This window comes from Schistocerca gregaria, chromosome 1 (assembly GCF_023897955.1).
Source record: "Schistocerca gregaria isolate iqSchGreg1 chromosome 1, iqSchGreg1.2, whole genome shotgun sequence".
Lineage (NCBI taxonomy): Eukaryota > Metazoa > Arthropoda > Insecta > Orthoptera > Acrididae > Schistocerca > Schistocerca gregaria.
In genome coordinates, this window is record NC_064920.1 from 722382262 (window position 1) to 722400938 (window position 18677).

Genomic DNA, 18677 nt, shown 5'->3' on the forward strand with positions numbered 1-18677 from the left:
TGTGACCCTTAATATCTCTTATCTTACCTTCATGGGTGTTAAGCAAAATGTGTGTTGGCGTGCTGTGGGATCCTTCTGCAGTCAGTTTCAGCTGGATGTATATGCCCAGAAAGAACCAGAAAATGTGGCAAAAACAAGGGAAAAACCTTGGAATTTTCATTGTTTAGTTTTCAGTTAGATTTTTGTAATTTTGACTTGTAAGACATACTACTATAATACTGCTACTGCAGGGTAATACAGCAGCAATAAAACACAAGCTTGAGAATAGTACCAAAATAAAACTTTGTTGCAAAGAATATGTTTCATTTATAGCACCAAAACGTAGTCCACACACGTTTTCAAATGTGTCAAAGGATTTAAGCCAAAGATTATATAAAATATCATAACAGCAAACTGCTTTTAATAAGTGTGACATGCAACTGTTGACATTTCTAACAGGCCACGGGAAAATATTGGGAATGGTGGTTTGAGAAGCATTACTTTCAAAGTAAATTTCCTTTTACGCAAGATGAGTTGTGTTATGTGTGAGAATGTGTAATGAATTTTTTGAATCACAGAGCATTTGACTCTTTTTCAAAATTTCACACTTTTAGGACCAAGCATTTAGAAAAATTTTGGCCCCAGAAGACCAGACATTTGTGCCATTACTTAAAATTTTACTGGCACTTTGTGTATTTGTGTATGATATATCTTAAAGCATAACACAAGCTATAAAGACCAAGCTTCAAGGTTAGTTTTTTATATTTATTTTAGTTCTTTCATAGATTACAAATTATGCAGTAATGATGCAATTTCACACTTATCTGGCTTTTATGTAGAAAAGTTCAAGTGCTTGGTGGAACGTGTATTCAGCCAAGTAGCCCACGAATTGTGTGGTGCACGGCAGTGAAATTTGTAATCGGGCTTTTCAGAAATATTCAGCTGCCGCAATTTAAGCTGTGCCTCCTGCCTCTCCCGCTCCCCCTATCACCCCTCCCCACCCCTCCAACCTACACACACACTATTCTTATCAATGTTATAATTATTTCATAATTTATTTCTACATCAGCGTATATATACTGCAAACTGCCATGAGGTACATGGCGGTGGGTGCATCCCATTGTACCTGTTATTAGGGTTTCTTCTTGTTCCGTTCATGTATAATTGTTCAGAAGCCTCTGTGCATGCAGTAATTATTCTAATTCTATTCTCATTGTTCAGTGTTAGTGATATGTAGGGGATTGTAGTATATTTGTAGAGCCACCAAGTAAAACCATCATCGAGAGTCTTCCAGTTCAGTTCCTTCAGTATCTCTGTGACACTCTCCTACGGTTTAAACAAACCTGTGACCATTAGTGCTTCCCTTCTGTGTATAAATTTGATGTCCCGTTAGTCCTATTTGGTACGGGTCCCACACACTTGCGCAATACTCTAGGATGGGTCACACGAGTGATGTGTAAGCTAGCTCCTTACCTTTGTATACTGATTGCAGTTCACCAATATTCTGCCAATAAACTGAAGTCTACCACCTACTTTACACAAGACTGAACCTATGTGACCATTCCATTTCATGTCACTACAGATTGTTACACTCAGGTATTTATATGAGTCGACTGAGTCCAACAGTGACTCATTGATATTTTAGTCAAGGGATGCTATGTTGTTATTCTTTTGTGTGTGTGTGTGTGTGTGTGTGTGTGTGTGTGTGTTTTATGAAGCGCACAGTTTTACATAAGCAAATTGCAAATCTTTGCACCACTTTGAATTCTTATCAAGGTTTGACTGAATATTTATGCAGCATCTTTCACTACTTCATTGTAGATAACTGCATCATTTGCAAAAAGCCTGATATACTATTAATATGGTCTGCAAGGTCGTTAATATACAACATGTACAGGAAGGGTTCCAACACACTTCCCTGGGGTACACCCGAATTTACTTCAACATCTAATGATGACACTCTGTCCAAGGTAAAGTGCTGTTGTCCTTCCAACCAAAAAGTCCTCAATCCAGCCACATATTTCACTTGACCCTGCATATAATCAAACTTTTGACAGTAAGTGTAAATGTGGTACTGAGTCAGATGTTTTTCGAAAGTAAAAAAAAAATACAGCACTCAATCTCTAGATCAAGGCATTCGGCCTTGATCTAAAGCTTGTTTGCCTTGATCTAAAGCTTGTTTGCCTTGATCTAAAGCTCTCAGTTGGTCAAAAAGTGTAAGTTGGTTTTCACTTGATTGATGTTTTTGGAATCCATGCTGGTTGGCATTGAGGAGGTCATTTGTTCAAGATAATTGGACAGTAGTTTTGTGGATCACTTCTGCTACCCTCCTTGTAGATGAGTGTGCTCTTGCTTTATTCTAAGAACTTTTTTTTTTTTTTTTCCCCCCCTTTGTTGCTGCCACAGTAGACTAGTTTGTGTGTGTGTGTGTGTGTGTGTGTGTGTGTGTGTGTGTGTGTGTGTTTGTGTGTGTGAGGATGAGGGTGTAAATGCCCTGGGGAATCCGGGAAATAACCAGGAATTTTTTTATTCTGGAGTAAACCAAAAAAGGTGGGAATTTTCAGAACTCCGGGAATTTGTCATGTTCTAGTTTCAGTTAAGTTTTTATAGTTTTGGCTGGTAAGAATAGATGCTCTAATAAAGAATTTTACTTCCATACGCTACTAAAGAATAGTATTTCAGCGATAAAACATAAATGAGAGAGAGAAAAACACCAAAATAAAACTTAACAATATTTTGAAAAGAATAGTCGCTACTCACCATTTAATGTAGATGGTGAATTGCAGCTAGGCACAACAAAAAGACTCTCAGAAAGTGAGCTTCCAGCCAACTAGGCCTTCGTCAGAAATAGATAACATACATGGATGGATGTGAGCGCGTGACCCCCCCCCCCCCCCCCCCACACATACACACGCATGTTTTTTTAAAATAAAACTTATAAAAAAATAAAAGTTACGAAGAAAATGTTCCGTTTACAACAACAAAACACAGTGCCCACACAAAAGTCTGCCGACAGCCAAATTTTTCAAAGGCTTTAGGACAAAGGCTGTGCAATACTTTTAAAAACAAACTGATTTAAATGAGCATGACATTGCAACTGTTTGATTCCTAACAGTTGGCAGGAAAATATTACTTTCAAAGTAAATTTCCTTTTTCGCAAGATGAGCTATTTTCCATGTGAGAATGTTCAATGAATTTCTTAAATCACATAGCATGTGACACTCATTCGAAACTTAACACTTTAAGGAGCAGACACTTAGCAAAATTTCAGATCCATAAGAGCAGACATTTACATCATTATTTATACTGTTACTGGCACATTTGTGTTTGATATGTCTTAAGGGATAACATGTGCAAAAAGGACTCAATATTAAATGTGAAAGCTTAGCTTTTCTTGTCACTAGACCCTATGTATACTAATTGAAACTATTAACTTTTCCTATTTGTGTGTTTGCAGTGCTTAACAGTGATGTTGCTATTGACTGACTACATCACGTCTTGTTCTTGAAATATCAGCTGTCATTGGCTGGAAAGATCATGTGATGTGAGCTGTGACTGGCTGTCAAAAATTCATTGCTATCTCGTATTCAAAGCTTCCGAAACTTATGTGCTGTGTTTGGTGGAATTCGTATTTATACTTTCATAATATGAAAAATGCAGTGTACATGTTGCTGAGCATTGAAGAACTTGGGAATATGTGACTTGATTGAGAAACACTGCAGCATTTTTTGCCATGTATTTTTCACATCTAGGTAATGTGAAAAGATATGTGTGGATGTCGCTTTCAGTTGGTGGAGCAAGTCCAAGAGTGGGTGCGGTTGTAGATCAATCAACAGCTGACCCTGTTCCACGAAACAGGAATTGATTGTCTCATCTATAAGTGGTGATTACTTTTGAATGGAACAATTCCATGGTTTCATTACAGCGGGGTTTTCATTTGACTGACTCTGATAAGATTGTGCTTGGGAAAAGACTATACATAATGTCTGTTCAAATTTTTATCTGTTGTGTAATGTAATTAAATTTAATGAGCAGTTAGTTTATGAAGCTCTCTAACAAATAAAAACTATGTACTGAACGAAGACACATGTGAACTCGGACATTTTGCAGACAGTAATTCTCATTCCGAAACAGAGTTCATCTGTCAGACAGTTTCATACCTGCACGTCTTGTGTTGCAGAGTGGGAAAAAAATCTTTCTATAACTCACTGACAATTATGCATGTCAGTTTTTCCCTCCTACCAACCTCTTTTTTTTCAGTTAAGCTGTAGAAGCTTTGGAAATTGTATTACTACAAAGATGTTTGTGCCAGTTGCAAATTATTGATAAGAAAGTGCATCATAAAATTTGCCATTTAATACAATTTTTTTAGTCACTACCGAAGACCACATAGTTCATGAATTTCATAAAACTGTTACTGCAAATGTATCTGTGTCTATTACCTCTGGAGATCACTGATATTGTTTGTTTGCATTTTCTCATCGACCATGGCTGAATGCGAAAAAATTAGATGGGCCTGTGGGAATATGCCAGACTACTGATGCTGGGACAGCCATAAATCTAGGCATGGTAATAAAAGGACCTGAAGTTACAAATGGTATGTTGCAGATAAGTTATTCTGGTAAGTACAAATAATAATGGACAGATAACATAATTAGACCTTTACAGAAAGTTTTAGTTTAGTGTGGGAGTGGTTGTTGACCAGTGCATTTACTGCTGTTTAAACGTTGCAAAATTCACTTGAATTTAGTGCCAGAGCATTATCATATTTACTCAGCTGGTTGGAGCACAAGGGGCAGTCACAAAGTGATGTCCTTATATTTTATTTTGTTTAATATTGTAGTTATTTGACAAATTTTTCTTTGGTGCAACTGTGTAACCTCCAGTTTGAAAGGATTCCACTGCAAATTTTCAGTCTATAAACAGTTGGCACTGAAGATATATTGACGACTTTTTTCATAATTTTCACACTTTTTCAACTTCATAGTTCCTTCACAAATAATTTCAGTGTTCCAGTACAGAATCAGTATTCAATAGCTGTATAGCATTCAGTACACTCCAAACAAGGACACTAGAAGGTGAACTTACTCTTAAGTTGGATGCAGATTTATTCAGTGTAAAATAAAAGTACCAACTACGGTAGACACACTGCATGATTTAATGTAATGCTTATCGGATACAAGTGATACTGCACGACATTTTGCATAGAAGAAACAGTCAAAATTATTCTTAAAAGACTGTAGAAAAACCATTTTACTACACACATTTCCATGTGGGTGGGTGCCAGGTTAGTATTATGCACCCTACATATAGCTACTTGCTCTAAGGAAGGAAATTGACTTAAATCCACACATACACATTAATAAAGGGAATAAACGAAATAACGATCTCATTTGTCTGCTTATTTGTGTCATCAAGCACTACACGTCATAGTAGACACAGATGTAGATATTAGACAGTGGGCAGTGATTCTTGAATGCTGAAGGCGAAACTACAATTCACATGCATGAAAGGTTGAACTATGTTTTTGGGATATTAACTGGATAGTAGTACAGTTGAAACTGCAGGGTGGATGCTGTTGGTCGATCGAAAACAAAACCACTGCACGGACTGCATGAAACATCCAACACATCAGTGGCATTGTTTGTACCATTTACTGAGTAACAATAATTTTGTGTAATGGCAGACAAAATTTGGTGCAATGTAATTGGTATTAATAAGAAACTGTTTACTCAAAGATCTGAGTACTGCAAATGTAACTTAGCAGGAACTAGGGTACAAAAAAAAAAAACCAGTAGCTCCTGACTTCTTGTGTTACTTTAAAATCGGTGGAAAGCATTCTCAATCCAGGTTGTGACAAGGGATGAGAAATAGGTTAGATTTTCTATGCATGAATAGTGCTGTGAGCTGTCACAAATAATTACGTACTTCCTCAATGATGTTTATTAACATTCTCACTCTTTGAAAGATGAAATATACTATCCTGAGATCCTCTTCGCTTTCTTCATTAGAGTCAGTGCCACATCTGAAAGTAGCTTTGTCAACCATCAACATTATCAAGTATTAAGATTTTGCACTGTCATATTAATTTATATTGTCATGTTTAATTACTGAATTTAATTTTTAGGGGGATCATTATGTCCAAATGGTAAAGGACGGTATCGAACTATAATTAAATTACAGTGTACAAATACCAAAGGAGCACCAATATTTGAGAGCCAGTCACCTGATTGTGTGACCTCTTTTATTTGGCCAACCAACATTGCTTGCCCATCGAAGGTAGTGTTCCTGCTTTGATTTACAGAAGTTTTACATTCATTCTTTTTTATTTATCTTTTAGTTTGATATATTTCTTTCTTCCATCTGTACTGAGGTTTTTTTTTATTTTTTTTATTTTTTTTTTATTTTTTTTTTTTTTTAGGTCGCGAGAGGAGAAAATTGTATGCTGGTGGAACCAATTTATAGCCATCAGTTTGATATGACAAGCTTGCATAACAGTGAAGCTGACTATGTTGTGCAAACTGAAGTGGGAAGTTTCCGCATCAACTTGTGCGGATCTCTAGTTGCACCATGTGATAACAAGGACAATATCAGTGTATGTTTGGAAAAGGAAGACAAACAGCAGATAGCTGTTGGTGAGTATGATTTTGATTCACTGCGTTTTTAATATCTCTCATCCACCATTTCATGCACATACAAAGCAAAATCACATAAAATTGAGTTTATAAATTTCCTCGAGGTTTCAATGTAAGTGCCTGGAAATCAGCATTCTGATCTCTTAATTTAAATGTTAATTGCATTGAAGAGTAATTCTTCATTTTCCCCCCAAATTGAAGGATATGCAAGATTAATGAGAAATATTTTGGTGATACAGAATCTCCGTGCCCGTCTACTCCTTCAGCATATGTTCCATACAATATGGGACATACATCTACGTCAGCGTTAGCTACCAGAACGTATATCACACCTTCTTGACCGATAGGTACCTCCTCTGCTCACAACACAAGATTTCCAGATCTTTAAGATTTCATCCTATCAACAATTCATAGGCAGCATTCTGCAGCCTTAATCACTTTGAAACTGATGTATGTTGACTTTATAACAAACTTTTTAATTCCTGACATATTCAGGACAGAGACAAGGGATCTAATATTATATAAGAGGTAAAAAAAATTAATAAAATCTTTTAATGTCAAGATTGCAAGTAAATAACATTATGGAGCCATAGTCACTGAAACTAGTCACCATATATTATTATTTTCTCGTGATCCTGACATTAAAAGATTTTATTAATTTTATTAAACATTTTATATAATGTTAGATCACTTGTCTCCATCCTGAATAAGTCAAGAATTAACAATGTTATAACAAAGGCACTATACATTGATTTCGAAGTGAGTAAGCCTACTGAATGCTGCCTCTCAGTGGTTGATAGGATGGAACTCCTGTGTTGTGAGCAGAGGAGGTGCCTCTCTGTCAAGAACTTGTGAAAGCATTCTGGTAGCTAACACTGACCTAGACGTACTTCTTGTGCTACATACCACAAAAATTTCTACAGCTCTTTGGCAGTAAAGTTATGGGGCAGTGTAATTATTAAATGTAATCTAGATACATGCTATCTTACTAGAAAGTGGTTTTATCTTCACACTCCTCTATTTTGCAAGGAACATTTTAAAAATTACTAGAGGGTGAGCTGTACAAACTGCGAATGTATAATACAGGATATAATGCCACTATGTTGAGGAAAAGGGGAGATAAATTGAAAAGCAAGTAGACATCAAAATTTAAAAGCAGGTAAACAACAACATAACCGATGAAAAACTCTCACATTTCAAACCAGATGGCTACAATGAAATTTTGCAATGTTTTGGCAAGTGTCATTCATGTCACCATCTGGAACTATCAGCTGATGAGTATGTAACTTGAAACGTGACTAAAATTGATTTTCATCAGCTGTGTGTGCTGTTATGAGCAACATTCTCACACCAAACTAATTGATTACTGTGAGTATAGCCAAAATGATTGCCAGGAACAAAGTACATGCTGAAGAATAATTTCTTACCTCCAGCTTTTGACGCTGTGTGGAAGAACCCAAGTCACCCTTGTAGTGATGTAGGTACCAGGTTTTTTATTTTTTATTTATACGTCAAGTTCCATAGGACCAAATTGCGGAGCAAATCTCCAAGGTCAAGGAATGTGTCAGTACATGAAATTACAACATAAAAGTAATAACAGATAAAAATAAAATGTTTATGAACCTGAAAAAAGTCAATCTATAAGTTTAAGTAAACGCAATCAACAATACAAGAATCAGCTTAATTTTTAAAGGAATTCCTCAACAGAATAGAACAAGTGATCCGTGAGGAAACTCTTCAATTTAGATTTGAAAGTGTGTGGATTACTGCTAAGATTTTTGATCTGAGTGGTAGCTTATTGAAAATGGATGCAGCAGTATACTGCACAACTTTCTGCACAAGAGTTAAGTAAGTCCGATCCAAACGCAGGTTTGATTTTGGGCAAGTATTAAGTGAGTGAATGCTGCTTATTCTTCAGAATAAGCTAGTATTGTTAACAAGAAATAACAATAAGGAATATATAAATTGAGAGGCCAATGTCAAAATACCCAGACTCATGAGCAGGGGTTGACGAGAGGTTCATGAACTTACACCACTGACTGCCCGAACCACCCGTTTCTGAGCCAAAAATAGCATTTTAGAATGGGTAGAGTTGCTCCAAAAAATAATACCATCTGACATAAGCAAATGAAAATAAGCAGAGTAGAGAAATTTCCATGTTGAACGATCACTAACTTGAGATACCGCTCGAATAGTAAAAATGGCAGCATTAAGTCTTAGATCAATATCCCGAATGTGGGATTTCCACAACAGTTTACTATCTATCTGAACACCTAGAAATTTGAACTGTTCAGTTTCACTAATCATATGCCCATTCCGTGAAATTAAAATGTCAGGTTTAGAAACAGTAAAAATTGAGTCTAACTGTGATTTAGCTTTAGTTTATTTTCTACAAGCCATGAAGTTAAGTCGTGAACTGCACTATTTGAAATCAAGCCAGTGTTGCACACAACGTCCTTTGCTATCAAGCTAGTGTCATCAGCAAACAGAAATATTTTGGAGTTACCCGTAATACTACAGGGCATGTAATTTGTGTAAATAAGGAACAGGAGTGGCCTCAACACTGATCCTTGGGATACCCATCACTTGACCGTACCCCACTCAGACCCCATATCACAGCCATTCTCAACATTGTGGATAATGACCTTTTGCTGTTCCTAAAGTAAGAGGTGAACCAATTGTGAGCTACTCCCCATATTCCATAATAGTCTAACTTCTGAAGCAGTATTTTTTGCTCAATGCAATCAAATGCCTTATTTAAATCAAAGAATACGCCTAGTGTTTGAAGCCTTTAGTTTAACCCATCCAGTACCTCACAGAGAAAAGAGAATATAGCATTTTCAGTTGTTAAACAACTTCTAAAGCTGAACTGTACATTTGATAGCAAATCGTGTGATATAAAATCATCAATTATCCTTTTCAATAACTTTAGCAAAAACTGATGGTATAGAAATAGATCTGAAATTGTCTGCATTATCTCTTTCTTCCCTTTGATAAAGTGGCTTTACTACAGAGTACTTAAATCATTCAGGAAACTGGCCTTTCCTAAAGGAAAAATTACAAATCTGGCTAAATACAGGTGTTATAACGTCAAGTTGAACACACATATTTCAAAATGGCACAACACATATAAGTTACTGAGCAAGTTGACAAAGCAAGACATGTGAACAAGGTAACATTCGAATGAACACTGAGTCCAAGTCTAGCGGCTGCTGGCCGCTTAGGTGGCGCAGATGCTGCATGGCTGGCAGACAGCGCCGCATGTAGAGGACGCGCGTAATTGCGCGGCGGCACTTTGAATGATTGGCAAGTCACAACACTTTTCCCGCCTTTGAAATTTTTTCTCTGGTCTCGATGGGGGTGGCCTGTAGATTGCTAACGTCCATAGGAACTGTGTGACTGGCCGTAAAGTCTCAAGCAGGAGGCTTCCCGTACGGACGGAAGTGGCCCCGATGATAACGGGTCGAGATGACAGGAGATGTAGGGGTCGAATCTGCTGGGGCCCCGTTCACCAATCTGCCTGTTGCGTCAAGTCCAGTTGATATAACAGGAGACATGAGCGATGTGTCAGCGTCCGTAGGAGAAGGAGGTGAGGAGATTGGCACATCTCTTGGTGGCGTCCATTCTTGTACTGGCACCGAGATGATGGTGTCGTAAGATGTGGCCCGGACTCAATTTTGGCCGCCTACGATATCCCCGTACCCAGACAAGGTCGTCGGTGGTAAACCGGCCACGTAAAGGCACCTGCAGCTGTGAGGTGGAAGGCCGCAGAAGATGAAGTAGCGTGCGGGGCTGTCTGCCATGTAAGAGCTCAGCCGGGCTGTGGTCGCCCATGGGGGTGAAATGGTAAGAAGCCAGAAACTGGAGAAGCGCATCATCAGCAGCAGAAGAAGTCAGGAGTTTCCGCATCTGAGCCTTAAATGTGCGGAGCAGTTGGTCAGCCTCACCGTTTGATTGTGGATGGAACGGAGGGACCGTGACATGCATAATGCCGTGACGAGCACAAAAATCCGCAAATTCAGAACAGGCAACTTGCGGACCATTATCAATAACAAGAGTAGAGGGAAGGCCTTCCAAAGAAAAAATGCGGGCGAGAGCACTTGTGGTTGTCGCGGTGGTAGGCAACGTGCAACGGACAATGAAAGGAAAGTTAGAGTAGGTGTCAATTACGAGGAGCCAATAAGTACCTGAAAAAGGTCCTGCGAGTCAGCATGAATGCACTCCCAGGGCATCTCAGGCAAAGACCATAGTGACAAAGATGACTTCGGGGCGGCGGCCTGTGACGCACAAGGGCCGCAGGCAGCGACCATGTGTGCTATTTCAGAGTCGATGCCAGGCCAATACCCACGATGGCGCGCCAGAGATTTTGTGCGAGACACACCCCAGTGCCCTTTTTGAAGGAGGCGCAAGACCGAAGCGTGCAAAGACACAGGTACCACAACAGGCGGCGAAGCATTGTCAGTGGAAAGGAGGATAACACCATCCCCAGCCTTGAGGCGGTAGCGCAAAGCGTAGTAGTTCCGCAACGGGTCAGAAGTCTTCAGATGGACGATCTGGCCAACCCTTGTAAATACAGCGTAAAGCCCGGCAGAGGGTAGGATCAGTACCCGTAGCTGCCGCCAGCCGGTCCCCTGTGATGGGGAATCCGTCTACAACCCGCTGCTTGGCAACATCGGGGTGGAAACACAAAAGTTGGTCCTTATCGAATGCCAGATCAGGACCCATGGGAAGGTGAGACAGTGTATCAGCATTCGCATGTGGAGCCGTTGGCCGGAAATGAATCTCATAATTGAAATGAGACAAGTAAAGAGCCCAACGCTGGAGGCGGTGTGCAGCCTTGTCGGTAAGTGATGATGATGATGATGGATGAAACAAGGAAACAAGTGGCTTGTGATCCATAACAAGATGAAATTTGGATCCATAGGGAAAACCACCAAACTTATGAAGAGCATAATTAATTGCCAAAGCTTCTTTTTCAATTTGAGAATACTTTTGTTGGGCATCCGTGAGCGTTTTGGAGGCACAAGCAATGGGTTGTTCAGAGCCGCCTGAAAAACGGTGCGGAAGGACTGCACTGATCCCGTATTGAGAGGCGTCCGTGGCAAGAACAAGGTCGATAAGTAGCCAGGCACGGGGCCTGTTTCAGAATAGTCTTCAATTTCTGGAAAACAGCATCACATGACACAGACCAGTGAAAAGGCACGCTTTTATGCAATAGGCGATGCAACGGCTGAGCCACCGAACCAGCAGATGATAAGAACTTGTGATAGTATGCTATTTCCCCCAAGAAGGCCTGCAGTTCCTTAACAGATGTAGGGCAAGGAAGGGCATCGATCGCAGCAACAGTTTGCTGAAGAGGACAAATACTATCCCGAGAGAGTTGAACGTACGAGATAGATTCCTGAAAAAATTGTGATTTCTGGAGATTACACTTAAGACCGGCAGTCTGTAAGGCATGAAAAAGTGTGCAGAGGTTCTGAAGATGTTTTTCCGTGGTGGAGCCAGTGACAACAATGTCGTCCATGTAATTTATACACCCAGGGACAGGGAGCAATAATTGTTCCAAGAATCGCTGCTGAAGATGTTCTTCCGTGGTGGAGCCAGTGACAACAATGTCGTCCATGTAATTTATACACCCAGGGACAGGGAGCAATAATTGTTCCAAGAATCGTTGAAAGAGAGCAGGGGCGCTGGCAACCCCGAATGGCAAATCCTTGGTATTGAGAGAGGCTGAAAGTTTTGTTAAGGACCAGGAACTGCAGGGAAGCAGTGTCAAGAGGAAGTTGATGATAAGCTTCTGACAGGTCAATTTTAGAAAAATACTGGCCTCCCACAAGTTTAGTGAACAATTCTTCAGGTCGGGGCATAGGGTAAGTGTCGATGAGGCATTGCGCATTTACAGTGGCTTTAAAATTGCCACAGAGACGAATGTCACCATTGAGCTTAGCAACGACAATGGCAGGAGAGGACCACTCACTGGAAGTGACAGGAAGCAAGACCCCTGAAGAAGTAGTGGGATGATCCAGCTCCCGTTTTACCCTATCACAAACGGCCACAAGAATGACCCGAGCTCGAAAAAACTTAGGCCGAGCAGTGGGTTTTAGCGTGATATGAGCTTCAAAGTCTTTTGCATGGCCCAACCCAGGAGAAAAAAGGGACAAAAATGTCATTGACAAGGAATCCAATTGAGCATAAGGAATAGCATCAGGGACGATATTGACAGAGTCGTCTATGGAGAACCCAAAAACGCGAAAGGTATCGAAACCAAAATGATTCTCTGCGTTACTCTGGTTGACCACAAATATGGGAACAGTGCGAACGACGAATTTCTAAGATACCTCAGCATTAAATTGTCCCAAGAGAGAAATATTCTGTTCATTGTACGTCTGTAATTGCCGAGTGACAGGTGATAGGATTGGAGAACCCGACTGAAGATACGTTTGAGAATTAATTATAGTGGCAGCAGAACCGGTATCCACCTGCATGTGAACATCCCGACCAAGGATTTGGACAGTGAGGAATAACTTCTCTGAAAGGGAAGAAGTGCACTTGAGAGACAACGCAGAATCAGAATCAGCGTCACGGTCATGAACATCATATATGCGGTCGGATTTGCAAACGGCAGACACGTGACCCTTCTTTTTGTAATTGTGACACACGGCCCAACGTTAGGGACAGTCTTCCCGTGAATGTTTTGTAAAACACTGCGGACATGAAGGAAGTTGCCATGGGTTTTGCTGCAGTTTCATAGAGGTTTGTTTATGGTTAGGCCGAGGCTGCGCGTGGGAGCGTACTGCGGCGACATCGGCCGGCGGGGACGCACCGCATGCGTCGTCAACAGCGCACAGAGGTTGTATTTCCCCGACGTCACCCCACGCCTCTATTTACCCCCCAGCGACGCGAGAAATTTCGAAAGATTGCGCGATGGATAGGACTTCATCTAGAGTCGGATTTGCCAACTGAAGGGCACGTTGCCGAACTTCTTTGTTGGGCGCCGACTGCATAATAGCATCCCGTACCATGGAATCGGCATAGGATTCTTTGTTGTGAACATCAGTAACAAATTGACACTTTCGACTGAGGCCGTGAAGTTCAGCAGCCCAAGCGCGATAGGACTGATGCGGTTGTTTTTGACAACGATAAAAGGCAACACGAGAGGCTACCACATGTGTTTACTTTTGAAAATAGATGGACAGAAGTGAGCACATTTCAGCAAAGGACAAAGACACAGGATCTTTCAAACGGGCCAATTGCAACAACAACAACAGATACATTTGAGGTGAAATCCATGAAAGGAACAGAGACTTATATGTTTGTTCGTCTGTGACATGAAATGCCGGGAAGTGCTGTCGAAGACATTTTTCGTAATCAGACCAGTCTTCCGCTGTCTCGTCATAAGGAGAAAAAGGAGCTATAGACAATGACGAGAAACAACCCACATTTGATGCCGCGACAAAATCGCGAATCGTTGATGTGAGAAGCGTTTGCTGTTCAGTGAGACCTTGCAATAGTTGCTCGACAGTAGCCATGGAAACCTATGAGTCAATGATGAAAAGGAAAAACCCACTACCTTGTCACCAATTGTTCTAACGTCAAATTGAACACATATATTTCAAAATGACGCAACACATATATGTCATTGAGCAAGTTGACAAACCAAGACATGTGAACAAGGTAACATTTGAATGAACACTGAGTCCAAGTCTAGCGGCCGCTGGCTGGCTGGTCACTTTGGTGGTGCAGCTGCTGCATGGCTGGCAGACAGCGCCGCATGTAGAGGACGTGCGTAATTGCGCAGCGTCACTTTGAATGATCGGCGAGTCACAACAACAGGACTAACATGTGCAGCACAGTACATTATTATTCTGCTAGGCACTCCATCATATCCATGAGAGTCCTTAGTTTTGAGTGATTTAATTATTGACTCAATCTCCCCCTTGTCTGTATGACAGAGGAGTGTCTCGGAAAGACATTTGCCAAGAGAGTAATTTGATTCCCTGTAAAAGCTAAATTTTTACTTAATTCACCAGCAATGCTCAGAAAACGATTTTTAAATATCTACATCTACATTTTTAAATATCTACACCTACATCCCTCCCCCCATGAACCATGGACCTTGTCGTTGGTGGGGAGGCTTGCGTGCCTCAACGACACAGATAGCCGTACCGTAGGTGCAACCACAACGGAGGGGTAGCTGTTGAGAGGCCAGACAAACGTGTGGTTCCTGAAGAGTGGCAGCAGCCTTTTCAGTAGTTGCAGGGGCAACAATCTGGATGATTGACTGATCTGGCCTTGTAACACTAATCAAAATGGCCTTGCTGTTCTGGTACTGCGAACGGCTGAAAGCAAGGGGAAACTACAGCAGTAATTTTTCCTGAGGGCATGCAGCTTTACTGTAGGATTAAATGATGATGGCGTCCTCTTGGGTAAAATATTCTGGAGGTAAAATAGTCCCCCATTCGGATCTCCAGGATGAGGATGTCGTTATCGGGAGAAAGAAAACTGGCGTTCTACGGATCGGAGCGTGGAATGTCAGATCCCTTAATCGGGCAGGTAGGTTAGAAAATTTAAAAAGGGAAATGGATAGGTTAAAGTTAGATATAGTGGGAATTAGTGAAGTTCGGTGGCAGGAGGAACAAGACTTTTGGTCAGGTGAATACAGGGTTATAAATACAAAAGCAAATATTGGTAATGCAAGTGTAGGTTTAATAATGAATAAAAAAAATAGGAGTATGGGTAAGCTACTACAAACAGCACAGTGAACGCATTATTGTGGCCAAGATAGACACAAAACCCACGCCTACTACAGTAGTACAAGTTTATATCCCAACTAGCTCTGCAGATGACGAAGAAATTGATGAAATGTATGATGAGATAAAAGAAATTTTTCAGGTAGTGAAGGGAGACGAAAATTTAATAGTCATGGATGACTGGAATTCGACAGTAGGAAAAGGGAGAGAAGGAAACGTAGTAGGTGATTATGGACTGGGGCAAATAAATGAAAGAGGGAGCCCCCTGGTAGAATTTTGCACAGAGCACAACTTAATCATAGGTAACACTTGGTTCAAGAATCATAAAAGAAGGCTGTATACATGGAAGAAGCCTGGAGATACTAAAAGGTATCAGATAGATTATATAATGGTAAGAGACAGATTTAGGAACAAGGTTTTAAATTGTAAGACATTTCCAGGGGCAGATGTGGACTCTGACCATAATCTATTGGTTATGACCTGTAGATTAAAACTGAAGAAACTGCAAAAAGGTGGGAATTTAAGGAGATGGGACATGGATAAACTAAAAGAACCAGAGGTTGTACAGAGTTTCAGGGAGAGCATAAGGGAGCAATTGACAGGAATGGGGGAAAGAAATACAGTAGAAGAAGAATGAGTAGCTTTGAGGGATGAAGTAGTGACGGCAGCAGATGATCAAATAGGTAAAAAAACCGAGGGCTTGTAGAAAACCCTATGGTAACAGAAGAAATATTGAATTTAATTGATGAAAGGAGAAAATATAAAAATGCAGTAAATGAAGCAGGCAAAAAGGAATACAATTTGTACAGAAACCAGATGGCAGTTATAAAAGTCGAGGAGTATGAAAGGAAAGCAGTGGTTGGGAAGGGAGTGAGACAGGGTTGTAGCCTATCCCCGATGTTATTCAATCTGTATATTGAGCAAGCAATAAAGGAAACTAAAGAAAAGTTCGGAGTAGGTATTAAAATCCATGGAGAAGAAATAAAAACTTTAAGGTTCGCTGATGACATTGTAATTCTTTCAGACCCAGCAAAGGGCTTGGAAGAGCAGTTGAACGGAATGGACAGTGTCTTAAAATGAGGATATAAGATGAACATCAACAAAAGCAAAACAAGGATAATGGAATGTAGTCGAATTAAGTTGGGTGATGTTGAGGAAATTAGATTAGGAAATGAGACACTTAAAGTAGTAAAGTAGTTTTGCTATGTGGGGAGCAAAATAACTGATGATGGTTGAAGTAGAGAGGATATAAAATGTAGACTGGCAATGGCAAGGAAAGCGTTTCTGAAGAAGAGAAATTTGTTAACATCGAGTATAGATTTAAGTGTCAGGAAGTCATTTCTGAAAGTATTTGTATGGAGTGTAGCCATGTATGGAAGAGAAACATGGACGATAAATAGTTTGAAAAAGCAGAGAATAGAAGCTTTGGAAATGTGGTGCTACAGAAGAATGCTGAAGATTAGATGGGTAGATCACATAGCTAATGAGGAGGTATTGTATAGAATTGGGGAGAAGAGGAGTTTGTGGCACAACTTGACTAGAAGAAGGGATCGGTTGGTAGGACATGTTCTGAGACATCGAGGGATCACCAATTTAGTATTGGAGTGCAGTGTGGAGGGTAAAAATTGTAGAGGCAGACCAAGAGATGAATACACTAAGCAGATCCAGAAGGATGTAGGCTGCAGTAGGTACTGGGAGATGATGAAACTTGCACAGGATAGAGTAGCATGGAGAGCTGCATCAAACCAGTCTCAGGACTGAAGACAACAACAACAACACATCTACATCTACATCCATACTCCGCAAGCCACCTGACGGTGTGTGACGAAGGGTACCTGTATTGGTTCTCCCTTCTATTCCAGTCTTGTATTGTTCGTGGAAAGAAGGATTGTCAGTATGCCTCTGTGTGGGCTCTAATCTCTCTTATTTTATACTCATGGTCTCTCCGCGAGATATACGTAGGAGGAAGCAATGTACTGCTTGACTCCTCGGTGAAGGTATGTTCTCGAAACTTCAATAAAATACCATAACAAGCTACTGAGCGTCTCTCCTGCAGTCTTCCACTAGAGTTCTTCTATCATCTCCGTAACGCTTTCGTGATTACTGAATGATCCTGTAACGAAGCGTGCTGCTCTCCTTTGGATCTTCTCTATCTCTTCTATCAACCCTATCTGGTACGGATCCCACACTGCTGAGCAGTATTCAAGCAGTGGGCGAACAAACTTACTGTAACCTACTTCCTTTGTTTTCGGATTGCATTTCCTTAGGATTCTTCCAATGAATCTCAGTCTGGCATCTGCTTTACCGACAATCAACTTCATATGATCATTCAATTTTAAATCGCTCCTAATGCGTACTCCCAGATAATTTATGGAATTAACTGCTTCCAGTTGCTGACCTGCTATATTGTAGCTAAGTGATAAGGGATCTTTCTTTCTGTGTATTCACAGCATATTACACTTGTCTACATTGAGATTCAGTTGCCATTCCCTGCACCATGCGTCAATTTGCTGCAGATCCTCCTGCATTTCAGTACAATTTTCCATTGTTACAACCTCTCGATATACCACAGCATCATCCGCAAAAAGCCTCAGTGAACTTCCGATGTCATCCACAAGGTCATTTATGTATATTGTGAGTAGCAACCGTCCTACAACACTCCCTTGCGGCACACCTGAAATCACTCTTACTTCGTAAGACCTCTCCCCATTGGGAATGACTTGCTGCGTTCTATTATCTAGGAACTCTTCAATCCAATCACACAATTGGTGTGATAGTCCATATGCTCTTACTTTGTTCATTAAACGACTGTGGGGAACTGTGGGGAACCCGTGTCTATGGCCGTCCGAGTCTTGTGAACGAATAGCGCCAGCTGGGTTTCACACGATCTTCTTTTTCGAAACCCATGCTGATTCCTACAAAGTAGATTTCTGGTCTCCAGAAAAGTCATTATACTCAAACATAATACGTGTTCCAAATTTCTAGAACTGATAGATGTTAGAGATATAGGTCTATAGTTCTGCACGTCCCTTCTTGAAAACGGGGATGACCTGTGCCCTTTTCCAATCCTTTGGAGAGCTTCGCTCTTCTACAGACCTATGGTACACCGCTGCAAGAAGGGGGGCAAGTTCCTTCGCGTACTCTGTGTAAAATCGAACTGGTATCCCATCAGGTCCAGCGGCCTTTCCTCTTTTGAGAGATTTTAATTGTTTCTCTATCCCTCTGTCGTCTATTTCGATATCTACCATTTTGTCATCTGTACGACAATCTAGAAAAGGAACTACAGTGCATTCTTCCTCTGTGAAACAGCTTT

General features: G+C 40.6%; 1 protein-coding gene across 3 annotated transcripts in view; it reads left to right on the plus strand.

Annotated features, from left to right (window-relative positions):
- Positions 1 to 18677, plus strand: part of LOC126266771 (cation-independent mannose-6-phosphate receptor) — a 599618-nt gene that overhangs the window by 94948 nt on the left and 485993 nt on the right. For all 3 annotated transcript variants that reach the window (XR_007548921.1, XM_049971299.1, XM_049971307.1), the window contains exons 7-9: positions 4490 to 4600; positions 6107 to 6258; positions 6401 to 6614. Coding sequence is in view for 2 of the 3 variants with exons in the window: in XM_049971299.1 (XP_049827256.1) it covers positions 4490 to 4600; positions 6107 to 6258; positions 6401 to 6614 (477 nt within the window). In the remaining variant the exon portion in view is untranslated. The remainder of the gene's footprint in view (positions 1 to 4489; positions 4601 to 6106; positions 6259 to 6400; positions 6615 to 18677) is intronic.